Below are 24,242 nucleotides of genomic sequence, written 5' to 3'. Positions count from 1 at the left end.
CCCCCGTGACCGAGAAAGCCACCTATTTAAAATGGCATTTTCTGTGTAGCTCTATTTCTATTTATAATTGTATTTTATTTATTATAGTACCTATGCTTGTCTGTGACTGTAAAGTGTCCTCGAGAGCTTTGAAAGGCGCTTAAAATGTATTATTATTATACATTTTGGGTACTTTGGTCTGAAAACAATGTGTTGATCGCGAAAGTAGAAGGAAACTACATAAATAATGCCACATTCAAGATGGCGCCCCCCTGTGTGGCTGCCTCCTTTTGTTTCCTGGTTTTTCATTTATTTACTTTTCCGTTTGTGCTTTGTTTACTTGCAAATTTCCCCATTGTGGGACAAATAAAGGTTTTCTGATTCTGATGGTGAATCGTTGTGTGTCGCAGTGTGTAATTGCGGTAACACGCATGAAGAATGTTTAAGTTTACACAAATTCCCAGCAGAAAAATCAGCCATTTCCAGCCTGTGTGTTTGGGGTATTTTAGATGCTATAAAACGTTTTTCTGATGTCATTTAAGAAACAAAAAAATGGTGTTGGTTGTCCTTTAAGTGTTGTGTATTTTACAAGATATTCTTAAATGGCGTTGGTATAAGTAGACCTTTATAAAAATGGTTATGTGAGGGGCGTGGAACAAAATCGCAACACAAACAATGACATTCAAAGGGTTTCCTTATTTATTTCAAACATGTCCATGAAAAAGATAAAAGAAAAAAAAAACAATCCAGCAGAGGCTCGCAATACAAATAACACGATGAAGGCACACAAACCAATTGGTGTTTTGGATGGAGGGGGAGTTTTGAGCCTGAAATCGGTTTTCGTCTTTACCCTCCAGGAACACATTCGGACAGGGTTTTCTTGCATTTATGCAGTGTCTGAAACTCATGACACAAAGTTAGCGGACACCAGGGCTGACAACTGTGAAAAATTGCCTGCCCCATTTTTCACAACTTGAAACACAATACGACGTATTGTGTTATTTGCTAAAAGCCACGTGGACTCCTCTTTCTAAACGCCTTTCAAAACTCTCAAGTACACTTTACAGTCACGGTATAGTCCGAAGCACGAAACAGGCTTGTGATTGGCTGCTGTTGCCAAAGGAACGTTCGTTTGGCAACTTGCATACTCGCCACGGCAGCCAATTGGAAGCCCGTTTCGTACTTCGGACTATAACGTGACTGTAAAGTGTACTTGAGAGTTTTGAAAGGCGCTTCGAAAGAGGAGTCCACGTGGCTTGTAGCGGTTTGCTTGTAGCTTTTGCTTTATTGACTAAAACAAACGTTTGATTTGAAAATGTTTTTTTTTTTACCCTTTAAGAAGTTGTCGGCCACCCAGGCCGAGACGTTTTTGAAAGTTGTACGCCCGACGTAAAAGTTGTACGCCCCGGGCTTCTGGGCAGACGTTATTTCAAACACTGATTTATGTGCAAACAGTTTTATTCCAATCGTGGTTATAAAGACAACCCAGTAAGTGTTATGAGAAGTTTTGTGGCATCTTGTTCGCATTCTTTTTCAAATGTTATCAAGAGCCAGACAAAGTTCAAACATCAGATGAGTTTAATTGAGAAGCCTGCTTTCGCCCCCCCCAAAAAAAACACACAAATATGAACAAACGCGCGTGTAAACAGCACGGTTACAGTTGTCCATTTTCACCAAAAGGCACTTCAATACCCCCCTTGAAGAAAGACCACTGCGATTTAAAATTACAAGTTACCCCCCCCCCCCCCCCCCCCTGAAAAAAAGTGATGTGAATCTCAATTAACTCGATAAAGTGAAACACAACAGATGTCTCATTGCTTTTCATATTCGTATATACAATCAACTTAAGGATGCTCAATTAAAACCCATCCTGGACAAAAAAAAAAAAGGTGCACATTTAAAACGATCAGTAGTCATGACATTCCGTTCTAAAAACAAAAAACAAAAACAAGAAAGATGTGAGTGGACAACTTACGGCCAATTGGAAAATTTGAAAACATGTTAAAGGACAACAGACACCTCCGGACAAGTTGTGTCCAGAATTTGTCAAATCACTTCAAATGACTTCTACTGAGCGTATTTTATATAGCTATATTTTACGTTTTAAGACTCGCGTTGAATATTCAGGAAATCTTGTTTTCGAGTTAGTGACGATTCCTGACGTGACGTCACTGAAGGAACGCCCCTGACCGAGAAAGCCACACACGATGCATTTTGGGTACTTGGTTGATGGCGAAATTACAAGGAAGACACATAAATAGCGTGATGGTGAATCATTGTGTTGCACCAAGACTACTATTTGATTGTAGTTGACAAAAATTCCCAGCAGACAAATCAGCCCATTTCCAAAACGGAGCTTGGGCGCCATCTTGTGCATTTTCTGGGACGCTACATTGTCATCCAGACGCCTCAAAATGACCCGGAAAGACTTCTTTAATCGATTGCAAACATGTATGCTTTCCTCTTCAGAACTATTTGAATCATTCATAACTGGATGAGTAACAAGAAAGCATCTTCTGATTCTGAAGCCATTGTTTTGATTGTAGAGCAAGGCAAGACGTCCTGGTGTGACGTCACAAACAAAGGGGCGGGACCTTCTGAAACTGGCCATTTCCGGTTTCATTTTGAAGTAGTTTTGGGACACTTAAAGTCATTTATTATTGGTGTTTTGAATTTGACTAAAAATATCAGCCTGCGTGTTTTGGCTATTTTAGATGCTATAAAACGTTTTTCCGATGTCTAATTTAAAACAGATTCTTTTCGTACAGTGTATTTTAGGTGTTCAATTACCTGACATGTTTCGGGGTATTTTTCCGCCGTCGTCGGAGTGTCACGGATGTTGTTGTGACGAGCCCTCATAGTAACACCAGCTGAAAAAGGCGCAGCAAAACAACATCCGTGACACTCTGACGAAGGCGCAAGTATACGCTGAAACATGTCAGGTAGAATCTGTTTTAAATTAGATATCAAGTAGACAGGATGAACTTAATACAACTCTTGTTTTTCCGATGTCGTTAGGAAACAAAAAAAAAATGGCGTCGGTTGTCCTTTAAAGGAGCATGAGGTGTCACATTTTTTAAAATAAAATGAAAATCAGCTTATTAACTCCTCCATGTACAAGAGTGTTTTTAACACACATTGAAAAAAAAAAAGATTATCCACTGCAAGTATATGGCAGAACCTAACTAAGGGTATTGCATTAACACAATTTGGAAAAAAATACTTTCCTCTTGTACCCGTTTGCGTTTAAACAACAGTGCTTTTTTTGTCCTTTAAGACAATACGACTTCTTCCTTTGAAACTTTGTAACATTTTTATTACAATGTTACAACTTTATTCCCAAAACATAACGACATTGCTTTTTTTTTTTTTAATTATTGATTTGCCATCATTCGCACCCACCGCCTTTCAGTGTGGCCCAAATATTGATTGAAAAGAATGAAAAGACTGGTCCCAAATGTTGATATAACAAATACGTACACAGTGCAAAGGAAAGCAGTTTAGGATGTAATGTGATAACCGCACATTTGTATTCACATCAAACACCGATTTGAACTCTCTAATCTTCTATTTTCATAGCAATAATAGTACAGTAAAGTCTCATTATATCGATATTCTCGGGAGTCGGGAAAAATATCAATATAACCGGACTATCGATATATCTTTGATACGGGATGTACTTTTCTCCTTGAGTTCATGGATTGCGTATCTAACGTGTTTTTGTACTGTATTGAAGAGAAAAATAAACGTATGCATTAAATAAAAATTTTTTAATGACTATTTCCTTTCTAAAATTCAACCAATGCAAAATCCTCACGTTGTTCTCTACGCAGGAGAGAAACCACGAACGCCAGCATGTACATACTGTATGAAAAAACGTGATTATTGCAAGCGATAAAAAGATATCTGAAAACAACACAATTAAATAGATGTACGGAAAACAAAAAGTGCAACGTTTACATTACATACGTTGATAGAGTATTCTGCGGTACGTCGAACTCTTTCGCAATTCTTGTTGGATTGTCCTCCACAGCCACTATTGCCTTGTACTTTGTTCCGATATCACAATTCTTACGTTTCCTCATGGTTGAAATTGGTGTTGAACAACTGTATGTAAGAAGACTACAGTATGTTTCAGATGCTATTGCAGCAGTAATGAAAGATGTGAGCTATGCTACACAGATTTCGCTAACGCTGGTACTGTATTGAAATCCTTAAAGGACAACCGACGTCTCCGGACAAGTTGTGTCCATAATTTGTAAAATGGCTTCAAATGACTTCTACTGAGCGTATTTTACAAAAATTCCACCGCATGTAGCTATATTTTACGTTTTAAGACTCGCGCTGAATATTTCGGAAGTCTTGTTTTTGAGTTGGTGACGAGTCCGTACGTGACGTCACTGAAGGAACGCCCCGGACTGGAAAAAAAGACACATTGTAGCAGTCCTTCCATCACGTCAATATATTTTGCTGTACTCGTTTGTTCTGAAAACGTCATGTTGCACCAAAAAGAGCCAGAAGAGGGCGACCAAGCTCCATGTAAGGAATTTATCAGCCTGTGGAAACGGGCTGATTAATTCCTCACAACGAGCTTGGTTGCCATTTCCTGCCTCTTTTTTGTTGATCCATTTGCCCCCAATGTTGCCTCAAAATGGCACGGAATAAATTCTTTAATGGATTGCAAACATGTATGCTTTCCTCTTCAGAACGATTTGAATCATATTCATAACTGGATGAGTAACAAGAAAGGATCTTCTCCGAATCTGAAGCCATTGTTTTGATTCTCCAGCAATGCAAAACGTCTTGGCGTGACGTCACGAACTGGGGGCGGGACTTTCTGAAAATGCCCAATCAATTCGCAGCTCAATTTTACGTAGATTTTGGACACTAAGTCATTTTTATTGGTGTTTTGCATTTGAATACAAATATCATAATGCGTGTTTTGGCTATTTTAGATGCTATAAAACGTTTTTGTGATGTCAGTTAGGAAACAAAAAAATGATGTCGGTTGTCCTTTAAGCAAATATCTATTCAGCTTGAAGCTGCTTTTGTATCGATATAAGCAGAACAAAATGGCTGGCGGGAGATGAAAAGGGCATCGTAGTAACCAGATTATCGTAATAACCAGGTATCGTACTAACCGGAACTAATTATATCATAAAAGACTAGAAATTTGCCAGAAAATGAAAATAGTATCGTAATAAGCAGGACTATCAATATAACCGATAGATATAACGAGACTTTACTGTAATGCGAATATTACGATACGCGGCCGGTGAGATGTTGGCAAATGTGATTGAAATAGCTGATATACTTTTTAGGGAAGCTGGTATAAGGCACAATTCTCCACTTCTGGTGCACGAAACTGTGATGTTAAATAATAATGTCAACCAGGCTTCAAGTGTCATGAAATGGAGCGACGTCATCATCATGAAAATGCAGTTTCCAAACAAACGCGTAAAAAAAAAAACTAAAGGCGCACCAGCATAAACATCTTGTAATAGATTCAAAAATATATTTTACTTCTTGTACAAATTAAAAAGATTTATTTTCAAATAAATTAAGTCACCTTCATACATCCTCCTAACTTATTAATATATTCCTTCTGGGGGAAAAACAGCGTCAAGGCAATGATTTTTCTGTCCTCGTCAAACGGTGAAAGACGAGGTGTTTTGCGTCGATTTTCCCAAAAATTTTAAGCCAACTGTTACTGACAACAGGCAAATATTTTTTTCTTTTCTAAAGATTATGGAGTATAGTGACACCTTGGCTTACGAACTTAATTGGTTCCCAGACAGAGTGTGTAAGGGGAAAAGTGTGTATCCCAAAAATTAATTTCCCATAGGAAACCATTAAAATGAGAATAATCCGTTCCCAGGCCGCCATATATCATAATTTTCTACTTTCTAATTTTCTAAAAACAACACAAAATATACCTTATTTTATGTATAATAAATGTGCTTTGGTATTATAATTAAAGAAATAAACTGTATTGTATAATAAAGTCGTTTTATTGACCTTTGTGATGGTCGTTGATGGCTTGATGGAATGGAGTGGACGCTTTCATCAGCACTAAACACTTGATGAGGAACGTAGCCTTCTTCTTTCACCATCTTGACGAATGATCCCTTGTAGGTACTTTCTCTGCCATAATTGTATCTAGTTCCTCATCAATTGTGTTCTGCTTAGCTGGGTTGATAGCTTTTTGCATCAAGTGTACAGATGGCTTGTGTGGGTTATTTGTGGAGCCTGATTGATGGGATATTTTAACCTTGCAGTCTACGCTTTTGAACTATCAAAGTTAAAACGAGTCCAAATTTCACTGTTTTCTATCCATTTTGTCATTGTCTCACTGTCGTCTGCCTGTCTCTTTAATGTTTAAACCACCTCCCCTAACTGCTGCGTTCTTGACCAATCCCGTGGCTTTAACCGAAGACTGGGGGCGGGGAATAGAGGACAAAACCAAGTCGGCTTCCATTTTGTTGTTCGAAGAACGGGCTTGTTCGTGAACCACACATAAGAGGCAGCTCCATGTACGAAAAAAGTTCGTATGCCAAGGTAAAATGTTCGTAAACCAAAAAGTTCGTAAGCCAAGGGGTTTGTAAACCGAGGTTTCACTGTATTTTTTGGGGGGAGTTTGGGCTGGGGTTGGTCTTATAATGGTATGTCCTCATTTGTGGCACAGGGACATACATTCCTGGCACCATCAAGGGCAACAGCTGGTGGCAATGCCCCAGAGAGCCCAAAGAGAGGAAGCATTGAGTTGAAAAGGGAGTGGTTTGGCAGCATAGATAGATAGTTGCCAGGTGACTGACGTCATTTTTTTTTAATCCTCCGTTATATGAGAGGTTTCCCAATCAAAATCGGTGGCTGATTCGTCACACTGCACGTCTGTTTTGTCAAATGACAGCAGTATTTACATTCTCACTCACAAACATGAGCTGCAACTAGTCTCATGATTTCACTGCTACCTGATGTCCAAACATGAGCAGTCTGCAATGTTTTTATCTCCCAGGGGCCCGCCGGTGCAAAGCTGGCCTTTCCCTGAAGTCAGCCTGCAATCCTCTTTATATGTATCTGATAAGACAAAGAGGGGATGATGTCAAATACAGTTAAAGGACAACCGACGTCTCCGGACAGGTTGTGTCCGTAATTTGTAAAATGGCTTCAGATGAGCGTATTTTACAAAGATTCCACCGCATGTAGCTATATTTTACATTTTAAGACTCGCGTTGAATATTCCGGAAGTCTTGTTTTTGAGTCGGTGACGAGTCCTCACCCTACGTCACTGAAGGAACGCCCCTGACCGAAAAAAGGAAACATTGTAGTATCCTTCCATCACGTCAATGCATTTTGCTGTACTTTGGTCTGAAAACGTCGTGTAGGACCACAAAGAGGCAGAAGAGGGCGACAAAGCTCCATGGAAGGAATTAATCAGCCTGTGGAAACGCGCTGATTAATTCCTTACGCGGCTTTGTCGCCATTTTCTGCCTTTTTTGGGTGCGACATTTCTCACCCCTGATGCCTCAAAATGACACGGGATAAATTCTTTAATCGATTGCAAACATGTATGCTTTCTTCTTCTGAACTATTTGAATCATGTTCATAACTGGATGTGTAACAAGAAAGCATATTCTCCGAATCTGAAGCCATTGCTTTGATTCTCGAGCAAGGCAAGACCGTCTTGCCGTGACACCACGAACATTGAGGCGGGACCTTCTGAAACTGGCCACTTCCGGTTTCAAATTGTACTTTTTAGTAAATTTTTATTGGTGTTTTGCATTAGACCAAAAATATCCGGCCTCTTTTGGGTATTTTAGATGCTCTAAAACGGTTTTCTGATGTCAGTTAGGAAACAAAAAAGTGACGTCCTTTAAGGCGACATCGGTGACAAAGACCGTGTACACAGTCTGTTGTGTGATTCGCTTACCTCACTGATGATGATCCAAACAGGCGAGTTTTTGAGAACGGACAGTCGCAAAGCCAGGATGGGATTGAATGAAGGATCAACAGCTCCTTCGGCCACACCCTTTTCAAAGTGACCTACGTGTTCAAACACAAAGTACAAGTGCAATATTACACGTCAAATATTGTTAGATCATTTATCTGATGTTGTCAAAGTCGGCTTTATTGTCCAATATGCATGCCATACAGCACAGATTAAATTAGTGCCCTCTTGGACCCAGCGTGCAAGGCACTTATAATGACTTTACCAAACATAATAAACACGAAAATGCCAATTTGCCGTTCCCTTTGTCTTAGATTTATATTTGAAGATATTTTCACTGTCAACCGACTGCTTTTTTGACCAGTGAGGTGACTGCCAAATGCTAAACAATTGCTTTAAATTTGAAAAGCCACTCTGAGATCTGACGTCTAAGGCTTTAACTTCCACTAAGTTTCAAATTTCTAGCACGGATGGATGCTTTTCAAGCAGCGTGTGTGTCATCCGAGAGTGCTGTTTTACGTGTGTTTGCATACACGGCGGCGTAGACACATACCTATCCTGTAGAAGCGGTCTTTGGTTCGTTGGTACTTCTCTTTGGTCTGCAGTCCAGGTTCCTGACAATCGTGAACGTTCAATTACGCAACAGCCGAGTCAACGCAAGCGTTAATGATTTGTCATTTGAGCAATAGGCACTCGCGAATGGGGATCTATGATCACTGATGAGTCAAATCGCCTCAGGCAGTGCCGTCATGCTTACATTGCAGTTTCAAATCAATAAACTCCTTTGGAGAAAAGCGGTCCAAACAGTGTAATGTGACGATGGCTGTAATTTGGGTTTATCGCAGTCGTGTATGTGCAGGATGGTGTGCGTGAATGAATGTTTGCTTACGGATACGGGCAGTATTTCCACCGTGGTGTTTTGCAACTTGTCTCCCAGGTGTTCTTGGTTACCGCAGCGAAACAGAAATCTGCCAACAAAAAATCATGTTGAAGTTGAGATGGAGACAAATCGGTACCTTGTTTCAGGGATTATCACAAATAGAATAAAAGGAGGACAACCATCGTGGATTTCAATACAGTGCTACGTTGGCTTACGAACTTAATTGGTTCGCAGACAGTGTGTAAGGCGAAAAGTGTGTATCTCAAATTAATTTCCCCATAGGAAACCATTAAAATGAGAATAATCCGTTCCCAGGTCCCCATAAAACATCATTTTCTAAGCCTTAAAACTACACTAAACATACCTTATTTTATGTATAATAAATGTGATATGGTATTTTAATTAAAGAAATAAACTGTACAGTATAATAAAGTCGTTTTATTTACCTTTGTGATGGTCGTTGATGGCTAGATGGTTGATTTCATCAGCATTAAACACTTGATGATGAACGCATCCTTCTTTCACCATCTTGAGGAATGATCCCTTGTAGGTGCTTTCTCTGCGATAATTTTATCTAGTTCCTCATCAATTGTGTTCTGCTTAGCTGAGTTGATAGCTTTTCGCATCAAGTGTACAGATGGCTTGTGCGGGTTATTTGTGGAGCCTGATTGATGGGATATTTTAACCTTGCAGTCTACACTCTGCCTTTGAACCATCAAAGTTGAAATGAGTCCAAATTTCACTGTTTTCTATCCATTTTCTCGTTTTCTCTGTCGTCTGCCTGTCTCTTTAATGTTTAACGGACTCACTCTCTCTGTCTCTAACCCCCATCCCCTCTTCACTGCTGCGTTCTTGACCAATCACGTGGCTTTAACCGAATACTGGGGGTGGGGAATAGAGGACAAAAACAGTCGGCTGCCATTTTGTTGTGAGAACGTCGTGGCGCTCCGTGTGTATCCCGAAAAAAGTTTGTATGCCAAGGTAAAATTTTCGTTCGTAAACCGAGGTACCTCCTTTACTTCATCTCCCCCGGTGAGCGTGGAGGCTGACCTGAGAATGCTTATTTTAGAGTGTCCTCTCATTAGCCCGAGAGGATCCGTTGGAAATGAAGTTAGCGGGCAGCGAGGGCTAATAGAAGCTTCTCTTACCGCTCGATGCTGATGGGTCTGTCGAATTTAAAGAGGATGTAGTCTCCCGCCGTAGGCATGACGGCCCAGAAGAAATCCTCCCCGAGGTATGTCTTCTCCAGGGTGTGGCCCTGATAAACCTGACAGAAGCGACATACAATGAAGCACTGTTTACACTGGGCTTTAAAATGGATGTTTTCAAGCTTCAATGTTAGATTTTAATCACAAAAGGTGTCATGAGTCTACGAGACAACGCGGCTTGGAATCGAAGCGGATTTACGTGGCATAGGAGATGTGACACGATCTCTTTTCGTCAATGGATGCGCTAACTTTGTGTTCTCCAAATCTGAAGCCATTGTTTTGATTCTAGAGCAAGGCGAAGACGTCAGGTGTGACATCGTGAACAAGGGGGCGGGACCTTCTGAAGCTCGCCATTTCCGGGGTCATTTTGAAGTACTTTTGGGACACTTTAACTCCTTTTTTATTGGTGTTTTGCATTTGACTAAAAATATCAGCCTGTGTGTTTTGGGTATTTTAGATGCTCTAAAACGTTTTTCTGATGCCAGTTAGGAAACAAAGAAATGGTGTCGGTTGTCCTTTAAAGATTAATATTAACCCCGCTTGTCGCTCCTGTCAGCTTCCATATTTTGCAGTTTGTGTGCTGACAGGAAATTTAGATTTGAAAAAGTGAGAGAATTTTGACCAATATGCAATTCAACAGATATTTTCAACTTCCTTTTTTTTTTAGATGAAATAGAGGAAGTCTCCATGCAAAGAAGAATATCATCGAAAGGTTATTTTATGGGTTCAGTTCAAAGTTGAAAAGTCAAAGTATTTAATAATATTTGAAAATCCGCTTGAGAGTTTTGGTCAGTACAGTGATACTTCGGCTTACAAGCTTAATTGGTTCCCAGAAAGTGTGTGTAAGGCGAAAAGTGTGTCTTCCAAACATTAATTCCCCATAGGGAAACCATTAAAATGAGAATAATAGGTTCCTAGGTTCCCATAAAACATAATTTTCTACTAAATAAGCCTTAAAACTACACCCAATATACCTATTTTATGTATAATAAAGGTGGCTATTGTATTGTAATTAAAGAAATAAACTGTACAGTATAATAAAGTCATTTTATTTACCTTTGTGATGGTCGATGTAGTTCCCTCTTGATGATATCCGAGTGAAGGTGCCGTGCTTTCTCAGCGATAATACCCTCACTCACTGTCCCCTGATAGCTGCTTTTCGTTAATCCAAATCAACAGATGTTTTTCAACCTCTTCTATTGCCTGAGGCAGTCGCTTAGACAACACAGAAACACCCTTAGCCACACGTAGCAATGGTCAACTTAGCATACTGGTACTGGGACACTAAGTCACACAAACGCACACCTCGTTCGTGTTTTTCGATGATCTCCTTCTGCTCGACTGTAATTTTCTTTTGTGTCCTCTTCGGTTTAACAAGTAGCCTGTGTCTTTTTCGGTCCCATAATAGCAAAGGTACTCCACTCGATAGCAAACCACATCTGCACTCAAAGGGGGTGTGGAAAACTAGTTCGCCAGCCACAGTGGCGCTGCGTAGTTTGGTTCCTCCGACGAAAACTAGTTCGTAAGATTATATTTTCTCGAATTTAATGTTCGTAAGGCGAAAAGTTCGTAAGCAGAAGCGTTCGTAAGCCGAGGTATCACTGAAAGCTGTGTGAAAAATGATTACAAAAGAGCTCATGAGGATGTTCACCTTCATTGAGGTGGAAACCTCAGCAGGAGGGTTGACATGGATCTTGTGGAGAAGTGGCTTAAGAAAGTCTTTGTCCTGCGGATCAAAGCAGAGAGTAACGCCGAAATGGGAAGAAGTGGTCGGTAGCGGCAAGGGACTGGGATGAGAGGGGGGGGAGGGGCTTACTGTGAGCTTTTGGATCTTTCCAGTCAGAGAAGAATGGAGCCCAATGTGTTGAAACAAGGAAGGTCGGAAGCGCACGCGAAGGCTGGACTTCTGGCGCTCGCAATGTTTCTGGAAAAGTTGTCCGAAAAGGTCAATGAGGTGCGCAACGCAATAGACCAGTGATGCATTCACCGCCCAGTGGGAAAATGCAACGCTGCAAAAGGTGTGCTCCTCGGAAATATTTTGCTTCTGAAGAGATTTGAAGGTCGTTACACGGAATGTCAGTCAAATTGCTTTGTTGTCACTTAAAGGACAACCGACAAAACATACCGCGTCCTTCTCAGGATTGCACACTTTGACCCAGAGAATGTGGTCGAGCAGCCAGTCGATGGGCTTCTCCTTATAAAACATGAAGATGAACTCGACGATAAGATTCAGGTCTGGTGCCTTGAACATCTTCCCTGTGCGAGAGAACGAAGCAAAGCGTTAATGATGCGCAGATGCGTATTAGCAACCGATATTTGAGTTGGATAAAGAAGTCCAAGATGGCGCCTGAGTAGTATGTCAGTATGCACGCCACCGTGATGCTCAGTGAGAGCGGAGAGGCACCGTAAAAGTTTAAACTCTTGACAATTGTTTGATGACTCATACCGATGAAGCCCAGCTGAGAAAACTCCAGGACCATCCAATCCTCGGATGAGAGCTGGAGGGCAAAATTCTTCATGGTGGCAAAGTAGTTGGACTTGGCCACTATGTCGTCCTCCAACTGAGGGAGAAAGAGGCAAACAATGGGTGAGCCATTACAAAATGGGCGGGAGGGTCGATCGGGGTCCGTTCTTTGGGATTGGGCAATGAAAACACAGCGGAACTAGTGTACACCAAACTAAAAGCGGATTGGAAATACCTCTTCCCTCCAGGTGAGAGCAGAGAATGGAAATAACACACCGTATGCATTAGATGTTACACTGACGGACGGGCAGGAATGGTCGCCGTCGGTCAACAAAATGATCACTATGAGACAACATTTCAGCATTCCAGCCTTTGACATTCCTTTTTTTGTGATGCGACGAGAACACGGTGTTGGACTTTAACACATTCACCGCCAGACAATGTGCAAATATGTATCCACTCCAGTGCCAGGGTTTTTGTCATTTTCACTCCAATTTCAGGACCCACAAAATATGGACTACATAAACATTGAATGCAGTGTAAGAAACCAAAGAATCTCTTATTTCATCAGAATAAAAGTTTATCACAGTGATACTTCGGTTTTGCGAACCGTTTGGCTTACGAACTTTTCAGTTTACGAACGTTAAATGTATGACAATTTTACCTTTAACCGACGACTGGGGGAGGGGAATAGAGGATCAAAACAAGTCGGCTGCCATTTTGTTCGCGGGTTTGCCAGTTTGTTCGCGAACGACACATCACTCATTGTGGCAGCTGCGTGCGTATCCCGAAAAATAGTTTGTATGCCAAGGTAAAATGTTCACAAATTTAACATTCGTAAAGCGAAAGGTTCGTAAGCCAAGGGGTTCATAAACCGAGGTATCAATGTACAGTAAAGTCTCGTTATATCGATATTCAAGGGAGTCCGAAAAAATATCGATATAACCGGGACTATCGATATATCCGATATCGATATAACGAGACTTTACTGTATATGATTCATTGACTGAATGAGCCGCCCAATTTTCTAAAATGGCGACAATCAATAAAAGGAGGAAAGTTGACTGTCAATGTCAATTCAAGTCAAATGAACCAAAACACACACTTAAGATATCTGAAAGTAAAAAAAAAGCAAAAATGAAACTCAGAATGGGTCACTGAAATGTCTTTAAATTACCGGTAATTGCTGTTATATGGAAAGAATGTCCGCCATGGTTGCCCCTCTCCCCCCCACGCACATTTTTTAACACCACAAATATGGCCACCTTTGTAAAAAAAAAATTAGACACCCCTGTATTAAGGGCTTACCTGAACGTAATAAAGTCCTTTGCTGATTGCATACATCATGAGAAAGGAATAATCGAGGTTCTGCTTTGTCCGCCATCTAAACACACACACACACACACACACACACAAATAAACGTTAGTTTCTAATTATGTAATTGAAGCGTTCTAAGGGCAACCTGTGGAGAGGGACAGATTGTTGTTGCTCGTGCTTGGATACTGAATAGTCCGTAAGGTCTAATTAATGTTTTCCCCTGCACTCATATTGAAGCAGGCTTATGCAATACACTTCACTCTGGCACAAACACATAAATCGAAAGAATAGTGACATGCCACATGAGACATAAAGTTGCACTTTTTACTCCCTTTGCTAAGTGGTGCTAAGCAACACTCACTTCCGCGCAAACTGCTCATCGGTTGTGGTCTTTTATAAATCAGAGTACAGACGCTCCGCAACTTCCAAACAAGATACGTTCCGAACGGTCGTTTGTAAGCTGAATTTGTTAAGTTGTGTTAGTGCCATATTTTGCATAAAATGTATATTTAAAGGACAACCGACGCCTGCGGACAAGTTGTGTCCATAATTTGTAAAATCACTTCAAATGACTTCTACTGAGCGTATTTTTACAGAGATTCCACCGCATATAGCGATATTTTACGGTTTAAGACGCGCGCTGAATATTCCGCAAGTCTTGTTTTTGAGTTGGTGACGATGCCCTAAGTGACGTCACGGAGGGAACGCCCCTGACCGAGAAAGCGACACACAATGCATTTTGGCTACTTTGTTCGGTCTGCAAAACATCGTGTTAATGGCGAAATTAGAAGGAAACCACGTAAATAACGCGATGGTGAATCGTTGTGTGTTGCACCAAGACTACTATTTGATACTAGTTGACACAAATTCCCAGCAGACAAATCAGCCCATTTCCAACGGAGCTTGGGCGCCATCTTGTGCATTTTCCGGGACGCTACATTGCAGTCCAGATGCCTCAAAATGACACGGAAGGACTTCTTTAATTGATTGCAAACATGTATGCTTTCCACTTCAGAACTATTTGAATCATATTCATAACTGGATGAGTAACAAGAAAGCATCTTCTCCGAATCTGAAGCCATTGTTTTGATTCTAGAGCAAGGCAAGACGTCCTGGCGTGACGTCACGAACAAGGGGGCGGGACCTTCTGAAACTCGCCATCTCCGAGGTAATTTTGAAATAGTTTTGGGACACTTTAACTCATTTTTATTGGTGTTTTTCATTTGACTAAAAATATCAGCCTGCGTGTTTTGGGTATTTTAGATGATACAAAACGTTTTTCTGGTGTCAGTTAGGAGACACAAAAATGGTGTCGGTTGTCCTTTAAGGCTTGTACTATTAGTAACCTGTATTGGTTTGTCCTGAAAAATAACAATTTAATAAAATACAGTAAAGTCTCGTTATATCGATATTCAAGGGAGTCCGAAAAAATATCGATATAACCGGGACTATCGATATATCCGACCCTGTTTGCATGTAATTTTCTCCGTGCGTGCATAGAAATAGTATCGATATAACCGGGACTATCGATATATCCGATATCGATATAACGAGACTTTACTGTATATATTCTATAAAGATATGTACATGCACAACTGGAGAGAATCCTCTCACGGCGCCTCACGTCAGCATTAGCGACAGAAAAAAAGCAATGTAAAACCGAATTTACAGCATCTCTGTCTGAACATTTTTTGACATACCCGCAAAAAACATTCATATGAACCATTGTTCGTAACTCGAATGTTCATAAGTAGGGGAGTGTCTGTCCATATAAACTGCACCAGAGCAGATTTCTACTAAGCAGATCGACAGCCGGCGATTGTAAAGAAAGCATCCATGAAAAAAAAAAGCTTGTGAGAGCTACGGATGGCTTTGGCAACAAGAGGCGGAGGGACGCCTGTACTGATGACCTTGATGTGACTTTGATAAATGCTGGTCGAATACTAATCAGCTGACTAAAAGCTAAAAGCCCGTTTGCTCCCTCCCGACGACTCCTTCCGGTTGTGCAGTCGTCGCCTCACATCTCCGCCTCCTCCCGTGCCACTCAGCCCACCCATTTTGTCATTCTCCCTTTGCCTAATGAGGCAAATAAACACAGAAAGGGGGTATCAATCAGTTCTGGTCAATGGTCACACTATGGTCACACGCTTGCACTCGAAGTGTGCGTATTTCGCGCAATGCTTGCACATACTCAGCGCACATTTTGCAATGTAACTCGATGAGTGACGGGTGTCCAGCCAATAATGCCGTACAGTAACACGTACGCTACGCAGCCAATGGGAGCAGAACGGCGCGAATGTGATAGTGGCGTGAAACTGGTGTGTGGCCACAGTGTACACATTAGTCATGGGAATTCCGGCTCTTTTCAGAGAGCCGGTTCTTTTGACTCGACTCACTAAAAAGATCCGGCTCTTTTGGCTCCCTAATGGCTCCTCAGTTTGTTTGTTTTTTTTTTGTTGCTTAAATTAATTAACTACCAAAAATCATGTTAAAAACAAATTACTCATGTAAACAATATAAATTTATTAATAAATATATTAATAATAATTAATAATAATAATTTATAAATAAATTTAAATATATTTTTATTTATATGGTTTGATTTATATGTGCACAGAGAGCATCCACAAACTTTCACTTTCCCCGTGGTTACTCTGGTCTAATGATCAGCTGTCACTAATTTGCTTTTCATATTAATAATGCTATCATACCAACTAGTAAAAAATGTCATAATTGAATAATAATAACATAATGTGATAACATTTGTCCACCTGTCTACCCCCCTCCTCCTTCTCCTCACTGCTGCGTGTGTCTGGAATTCTCCCCTCCCTCCTCTACCACGGATATCGACCAATCACGTGCGGCTTTAACCGAAGACTGGGGGCGGGGAATGAGAGGACAAAAAAAGTCGGCTCCCATTTCCGGCTCCTTGTTAGGAATCGGCTCTCTTCGTTCACTTCAGAGATCCGGCTCGTTCGCGAACGCCACATCACTAGTGCACATCTTATGTTGCTCAGTGTGCTCAGCGAGCTTGTGTGTCTGCTCAGACACATGAAAAATTAGAGGGAACATTGGTTATAGTCGCACCTGACTCTGTCTTTGGAGTCTCCAAATGTCTCCTTAAGGTTGTTGAGGTCTGGGTAAAAACTGGAGGGAGGCGAAATGACCTCCAGCAAACCTGAATTCAGTTCCTTTGAGAACCTGAAGAAAATAGCAACACGGTTCGACATCAGGTAGCGTAAACGAGCCAACTAAGATTCGTATTGCGTTTTGCTCTTACTCTTTCTGCAGGTCGGAAACCACACTTTGAACGTACTCCAGGTCGGTCTGCGGGAGGTCAGCAGGGCAACGTTTCACAATGGTTTTCGTCACCTTTTGACATCAAGTGAAGAACTGGGAAACTTCTTACCTCGCCGATGAAGATGATAATGACACAGTCAAGCTTCTCCTCTGGAGACAGTTTGTCAATGAGCGAATGCAGCGTCTCCACCAGATACGACTTCACCTTCCGCTTCACTGTGGGGATCCCCATCACCATGGTAACTGGGCAGAGGAGAACCAGGGGGTAAGAATGAACGAGTTTCAATAAACGCAGGCAAATAGCCAGTGGTTGTTGACGTCTCCGGACAAGTTGTGTCCATAATTTGTAAAATGGCTTCAAATGACTTCGACTGAGCGTATTTTACAAAGATTCCACCGCATATAGCTATATTTTACGTTTTAAGACTCACACTGAATATTCCGGAAGTCTTGTTTTTGAGTTGGTGACAAGTCCGTACGTGACGTCACTGAAGGAACGCCCCTGACCGAAAAAAAAGGACACATTGTAGCAGTCCTTCCATCACGTCAATGTATTTTGCTGTACTTGTTTGGTCTGAAAATCTTGTGTTGCACCAAAAAGCCGCCAGAAGAGGGAGACCAAGCTCCATGGAAGGAATTTATCAGCCTGCGGAAACGGGCTGATTCATTCCTCAGAGGAGGTCGGTGGCCATTTTCTGCCTCTGTTTGGGTGATCCATTTCCCCCCAATGTTGCCTCAAAATGGCACGGAATAAATTCTTTAATCGATTGCAAACATGTATGCTTTCCTCTTCAGAACTATTTGAATCATATTCAAAACTGGATGTGTAACAAGAAAGCATCTTCTCCGAATCTGAAGCCATTGTTTTGATTCTCCAGCAATGCAAGACGTCTTGGTGTGACATCACGAACTGGAGGCGGGACTTTCTGAAAATGCCCAATTCGCAGCTCAATTTTTTGCAGATTTTGAACACTTTAGTCATTTTAATTGGTGTTTTGCATTTGACTAAAAATATCATACTGCGTGTTTTGGGTATTTTACATGCTATAAAACGTTTTTCTGATGTCAGTTAGGAAACAAAAAAGTGATGTCGGTTGTCCTTTAAGGCTTCCGTTTATATATTTTGCGTGTACACTCACACACTGAATTTTACAGTCTCAGCATCTCTGTCTAAATAGAAATGTACCACCACTTTCTGTGTTGATATTTTCGTATCGTTCTTTTGACCCCCTTTCCACACTAAACTAAATACAAAAAGTACTCTTGCACAAATCCTGAAATGTTGTCATGGCGAAAGCAACACTTGGGCTAAAGTAGGTGTGTTATCATGCGCACTGGAGAGAGCGACGAGGGGCCTCGCGAAGGGTATGAAAACAAACTTGAGGTACACACTGTACGCTGTTGGCTTGAGGAAAAGGAGGCGGGCAATCAACACGGCGTGGAGAATCTGTCCCAGTTTTGCTTTGTGTTTCTCATACCGAACACCACGTTGTGTGACGACGCCTACCAGCATTAAAAAAAAAAGAACTAGGTCGTAGATGAAAGGAGAGCGTGGGAGGCAGGAAAAGAGTCTGACATCATGCAGGATGGTGGTAGACAGTGAATGAGCGATAATGAAGGCAAGTGCAAAAGACCCCCCCCCCCCACTGACCAACCCCCTCCATCCTCACCCATATGCAGCTCCCACCCTGCAGCCATTCAAAATGGCCGTTAATCAAATCTTTGAAGAGTTTGGTTGGGCTACATCCAAAGAAGCATTTCCGTTCGATACGAAAGCAAATTATCAGATGACTCGCCCTCTTACACGGTCGTACTTGTTTCACATACAGTGATACCTTGGCTTACAAACTTAATTGGTTCCCAGACAGAGTGTGTAAGGCGAAAAGTGTGTATCGCAAAAATTAATTTCCCATAGGAAACCATTGAAATGAGAATAATCCGTTCCCAGGTCCCCATAAAACATCATTTTCTACTTTCTAATTTTCTAAGCCTTAAAACTACACAAAATATACCTTATTTTATGTATAATAAATGCACTATGGTATGATAATTAAGGAAATAAACTGTACTGTATAATAAAGTCTATTTATTGACCTTTGTGATGGTCGTTGATGGCTTGATGGAATGGAGTGGTCGCTCTCATCAGCATTAAACAATTGATGAGGAACGTAGCCTTCTTCTTCCACCATCTTGAGGAATGATCCCTTGTAGGTGCTTTCGCTGCAATAATTTTACCTAGTTCCTCAACAATTGTGTGCTCTTTAGCTGGGTTGATAGCTTTTTGCATCAGGCGTACAGATGGCTTGTGCGGGTTATTTGTGGAGCCTGATTGATGGGATATTTTAACCTTCCAGTCTACACTGTGCCTTTGAACTATCAAAGTTGAAACGAGTCCAAATGTCACCCCCTGCTGCGTTCTTGACCAATCACGCGGCTTTAACCAAAGACTGGGGGCGGGGAATAGAGGACCAAACAAGCCGGCTGCCATTTTCTTGTAAGTAGAACGGGCTCGTTCGCGAACGACACATCACTCATTGTGGCAGCTCCGTGTGTATCCCGAAAAATAGTTCGTATGCCAAGGTAAAATTTTCAAAAATTTAACGTTCGTAAACCGAAAAGTTCGTAAGCCAAGGGGTTCGGAAACCGAGGTATCACTGTACTCTTTACATGGACTATGTTTCTCTACAGTTTGTAAACATTCCTCGGAGAGTCCTCAATATGATGCCGAGTGCAGCTACAGGCGAGTCCTCACCTCCGGTACGTCCGTGGCCGACTTGTACGGCTGGATGCAAGCTGCCTTCATTGTTGAGTAGGTGAGGCAGATGGTGGTAGATGTTTGGCACGTGGAGAGGTTTCTTGTTGGCCAGCTCCTTCAAGAGTCTCTGGGTATCAGCTAATTGCATGAGGATATAAAATAGTTGACGTTAATCAAGTGTGAGCCGTAATTAAGTGGATAACAACCCCCAGTATTTAAGACATCTTAAAGGACAACCGACGCCTCCGGACAAGTTGTGTCCATAATTTGTAAAATCACTTCAAATGACTTCGACTGAGCGTATTTGAGCGTATTATATTTTACGTTTTAAGACTTGCGCTGAATATTAAGGAAGTCTTGTTTTCGAGTTGGTGACGATTCCTGACGTGACGTCACAGAGGGAACGCCCCTGACCGAGAAAGCGACACACAATGCATTTTGGGTACTTTGTTTGGTCTGAAAACTTTGTGTTGATGGCGAAATTAGAAGTAAAACGCGATGGTGAAATGTTGTGTGTTGCACCAAGACTACTATTTGATACTAGTTGACAGAAATTCCCAGCAGACAAATCAGCCCATTTCCAACCGAGCTTGGTCGCCATCTTGTGCATTTTCTGGGTGCTACATTGGAGTCCAGACGCCTCAAAATGAGACAGAAGGACTTCATTAATCGATTGCAAACATTTATGCTTTCCTCTTCAGAACTATTTGAATCATATTCATAACTGGATGAGTAACAAGAAAGCATCTTCTCCCAATCTGAAGCCATTGTTTTGCTTCTCGAGCAAGGCAAGACATATTGCCGTGACGTCACGAACAAGGGGGCGGGACCTTCTGAAACTGGCCACTTCCGGGTTCAATTTCAAGTAGTTTTTGGACACTTGAAGTCATTTTTATTGGTGTTTTGCATTTGACTAAAAATATCAGCCTGCGTGTTTTCGGTATTTTAGATGCTACAAAACGTTTTTCTGATGACAGTTAGGAAACAAAACAAAATGGTGTCGGTTGCCCTTTAAACGGGAACATGATATGTGGAATGATGCTGTTCTTTGCCAATTGTGCGGGTTTTTAGACGCATCACACAAATCCTGACAAAGTTGCCAAAATTGTTCGCAGAGGTAAACATTTGAATTTTCTGAATGCAAGCCATTGAAAACACTGACATTTCTTTGCTCATAAATATTGAAAATGTCAAATATTTAACCCATTCAGCTAATTTCTTTTTCTACTTCTTTCTTTCCTTTCCTCTTCCTTTCATAACTTTGTTGCTGTGAAATGTAAATGTATCCACTGCGAGACTAATAACAGTGTTGGACAAAAGATCTTTCACAAGAACTTTCAAGTTCCTTTTGTTGGACGCTCCAAATAATCACTTACTTGGAAAAGTGCTGAGTGCATCTTTGTTGTTGTTGGTTTCGACAATGGCGCGCCGAAAATGTTCGAGGATGTTGTTGAGCTCCGACGAGCGCTGAAGCGTCCGGTGCTCGGCCACACGAAGGCGCTCTTTCAAGGCATGGAACTCCCTCTGGGAGGCTACCAGTTCCTCTGTGATGAGGAACAGAGAAGTGGGCCAGTGAGCACTGGAGTACAGTCATTAAAAAAAACAAAACAATGGAGATAACAATTGTCTTAAAGGACAACCGACGCCTGCAGACAAGTTGTGTCCATAATTTGTAAAATCACTTCAAATGACTTCTACTCAGCGTATCATACAAAGATTCCACCCTATATAGCTATATTTTACGTTTTAAGACTCGCACTGAATATTCAGGAAGTCTTGTTTTCGAGGTGGTGACGATTCCTGACGTGACGTCACGGAAGGAACGCCCCTGACCGAGAAAGCGACACACAATGCATTTTGGGTACTTTGCTTGGTCTGAAAACTTCGTGTTGATGGTGAAATTGGAAGGAAAACACATAAATAATGCGATGGTGAATCGTGTGTTGCACCAAGACTACTATTTGATACTAGTTGATACAAATTCCCAGCAGACAAATCAGCCCATTTCCAACAGAGTTTGGGCGCTATTTTGTGCATTTTCTGGGACGCTACATTGGAGTTCTGACACGGAAGGACTTCTTTAATCGATTGCAAACATTTATTCTTTCCTCTTCAGAACTATTTGAATCATATTCATAACTGGATGAGTAACAAGAAAGCATCTTCTCCCAATCTGAACTCTCTGAAGCCATTTTTTTGATTTTGGAGCAAGGCAAGACGTCTTCCTGGCGTGACATCACAATCAACTTTTGAAGTACTTTTTGGACACTTTAATTCATTTTTATTGGTGTTTTTCATTGGACTAAAACTCAGACTGTGTGTTTTGGGTATTTTAGATGCTATAAAACGTTTTTCTGATGTCAGTTAGGAAACCAAAAAAATGGTGTCGTTGTCCTTTAAGAATCGAAAAGAAATGGTCATGAATCCCGGTTTGTCATCTGACAACATTTGTTTTTTTCAAATTCAGCCATACAAAGGAGGATGACTTGAGATTTCTTGAGCCTGTTCATCTGGGACATAAAGAGTTTGTCCTCGGTCGGTGAGGTTTTCTTGAAGCGTCATCGTCAGAATGTTCGCTCATATGACTCGTGGCTGCAGGCACTGACAACGCCACCCCCCCTCCTCCCCCAAATCTAATTTCCTGTATTTTTCTGAAAGTTGTTGATCTGAAATTTGTGGGAGGATTTCAAAAAGCAGCGGTGACAATATATCCTGGCTGTCTCTGAGCTACCAGGGCTGGTATTTTATTATTGCGATCTTTCAGGGAGCTTATCAATAAAACAATGACTACTGGACTTCCTCTATCTCCACTCTCTCTCTCTCTCGCCTGTTTTCTCTTTGACTGAGCTATTGTCGGTCCACGCTGTTCCCGCTTTAAACACAGATGCAGTCATTGGGACCCGACCCGCATGAAAAGGGGCAGCTTCAAACTCTAAATAGACTTTCGTCTACACAACAGTGCTTTGACTGGCCAGCCTGTGAAAGTAAAGCCACACCTGCAATCCAAGGCAGCAAAAAGCCCGGTTTCGAATTGGTTGAGAAGTATTCACAAGAAACACCCAAAAATATAAATACAGTGATACATTGGCTCACAAACTTAATTGGTTCCCAGACAGAGTGTGTTACGCAAAAAGTGTGCATCTCAAAAATTAATTTCCCATAGGAAACCATTAAAATGAGAATAATCCGTTCCCAGGTCCCCATAAAACATAATTTTCTACTGATGAAAAGGTTTCTTCAGCCGTCATCTGTACTTCTTTGAAGGTGTCGGACGTTTCGCTTCTTATCCAAGAAACTTCGGAAGTGAAACGTCCGACACCTTCAAAGAAGTACAGATGACGGATGAAGAAACCTTTTCATCGATGGACCACTCCTGTATGACTGAGAGCTTAAACAGACATAATTTTCTACTTTCTGATTTTGTAAACCTTAAAACTGCACAAAATATACCTTATTTGATGTATAATAAATGTGCTATAGTATTATAATGAAACAAATAAACTGTACTGTACTACTCCACTTTGAAAGTAACTCACCTAGAACACTTTTCCACACCTGTCGTCAATATTTTAAAATGGTCGCTCAAAAGTAAATTCAAAACCATGGATTTCCGGACGCTCAATGAAAAATGCCAACTCGGCATTTGTAAAAAAAAGATTACTTTTTACTCGAGAGTCAGCATTTAGAGTCAACTGTTTTTTGAGGTGTCAAATGGAGAAGTGACACGGTCTTCCTAATATCAGGATCATCGCTATACGAGGCCTTGACCGCTTTGATTTACTGCAAACTCAACTTGCCACAAAGACGAATTTTAACATCTCATCTCATGAGTAATATGTAAGAAATTTGACACATGATGAGCCGATTATCAGCCTGATTATCAGTATAGATCTAAAGTCTACTATTGATCTAAAGTCTGATTTGTATTAGTGTGCTTGCATCATACCGGAGAATCCACAAATTAAAGGACAACCGACACCATATTTTTGTTTCCTAACTGACATCAGAAAAACGTTTTATAGCAACTAAAATACCCAAAACATGCAGGCTGATATTTTTAGTCAAATGCTGAACACCAATAAAAATGAGTTAATATGTTCCAAAACGACTTCAAAATGACCCCGGAGTTGTCGAGTTTTAGAAGGTCCCGCCCCCTTGTTCATGACGTCACGCCAGGATGTCTTGCCTTGCTCTAGAATCAAAACAATGGCTTCAGATTGGGAGAAGATGCTTTCTTGTTACTCATCCAGTTATGAATATGATTCAAATAGTTCTGAAGAGGAAAGCATACATGTTTGCAATCGATGAAAGAAGTCCTCCCGTATCAATTCGAGCCGTCAGGACTCCAATGTAGCGTCCCAGAAAATGCACAAGATGGCGCCCAAGCTCT

General features: G+C 41.2%; 1 protein-coding gene across 1 annotated transcript in view; it reads right to left on the bottom strand.

The window, feature by feature from the left end:
• Positions 1–655: 655 nt before the first annotated feature.
• The window catches only part of mgat4a (alpha-1,3-mannosyl-glycoprotein 4-beta-N-acetylglucosaminyltransferase A), a 36,454-nt gene continuing 12,867 nt past the window's right edge, over positions 656–24,242 (bottom strand). The window contains exons 3-17 of the mRNA XM_089002399.1: positions 21,229–21,396; positions 19,850–19,990; positions 17,207–17,340; positions 17,078–17,124; positions 16,885–16,998; positions 13,788–13,863; positions 12,462–12,576; positions 12,141–12,271; positions 11,832–11,939; positions 11,667–11,741; positions 9,956–10,074; positions 8,817–8,895; positions 8,481–8,541; positions 7,910–8,022; positions 656–7,056 (exon numbers count right to left, since the gene is read on the bottom strand). Of these exons, the coding sequence (XP_088858525.1) occupies positions 7,030–7,056; positions 7,910–8,022; positions 8,481–8,541; positions 8,817–8,895; positions 9,956–10,074; positions 11,667–11,741; positions 11,832–11,939; positions 12,141–12,271; positions 12,462–12,576; positions 13,788–13,863; positions 16,885–16,998; positions 17,078–17,124; positions 17,207–17,340; positions 19,850–19,990; positions 21,229–21,396 (1,508 nt within the window). The 3' untranslated portion in view covers positions 656–7,029. The remainder of the gene's footprint in view (positions 7,057–7,909; positions 8,023–8,480; positions 8,542–8,816; positions 8,896–9,955; positions 10,075–11,666; positions 11,742–11,831; positions 11,940–12,140; positions 12,272–12,461; positions 12,577–13,787; positions 13,864–16,884; positions 16,999–17,077; positions 17,125–17,206; positions 17,341–19,849; positions 19,991–21,228; positions 21,397–24,242) is intronic.

This window comes from Hippocampus bargibanti, linkage group LG08 (assembly GCF_051943395.1).
Source record: "Hippocampus bargibanti isolate YZ-2025 linkage group LG08, ASM5194339v1, whole genome shotgun sequence".
Taxonomy (NCBI): Eukaryota; Metazoa; Chordata; class Actinopteri; order Syngnathiformes; family Syngnathidae; genus Hippocampus; species Hippocampus bargibanti.
The sequence above is the reverse complement of the archived record's forward strand: the minus strand, read 5'-3'. Positions and strand labels throughout refer to the sequence as shown.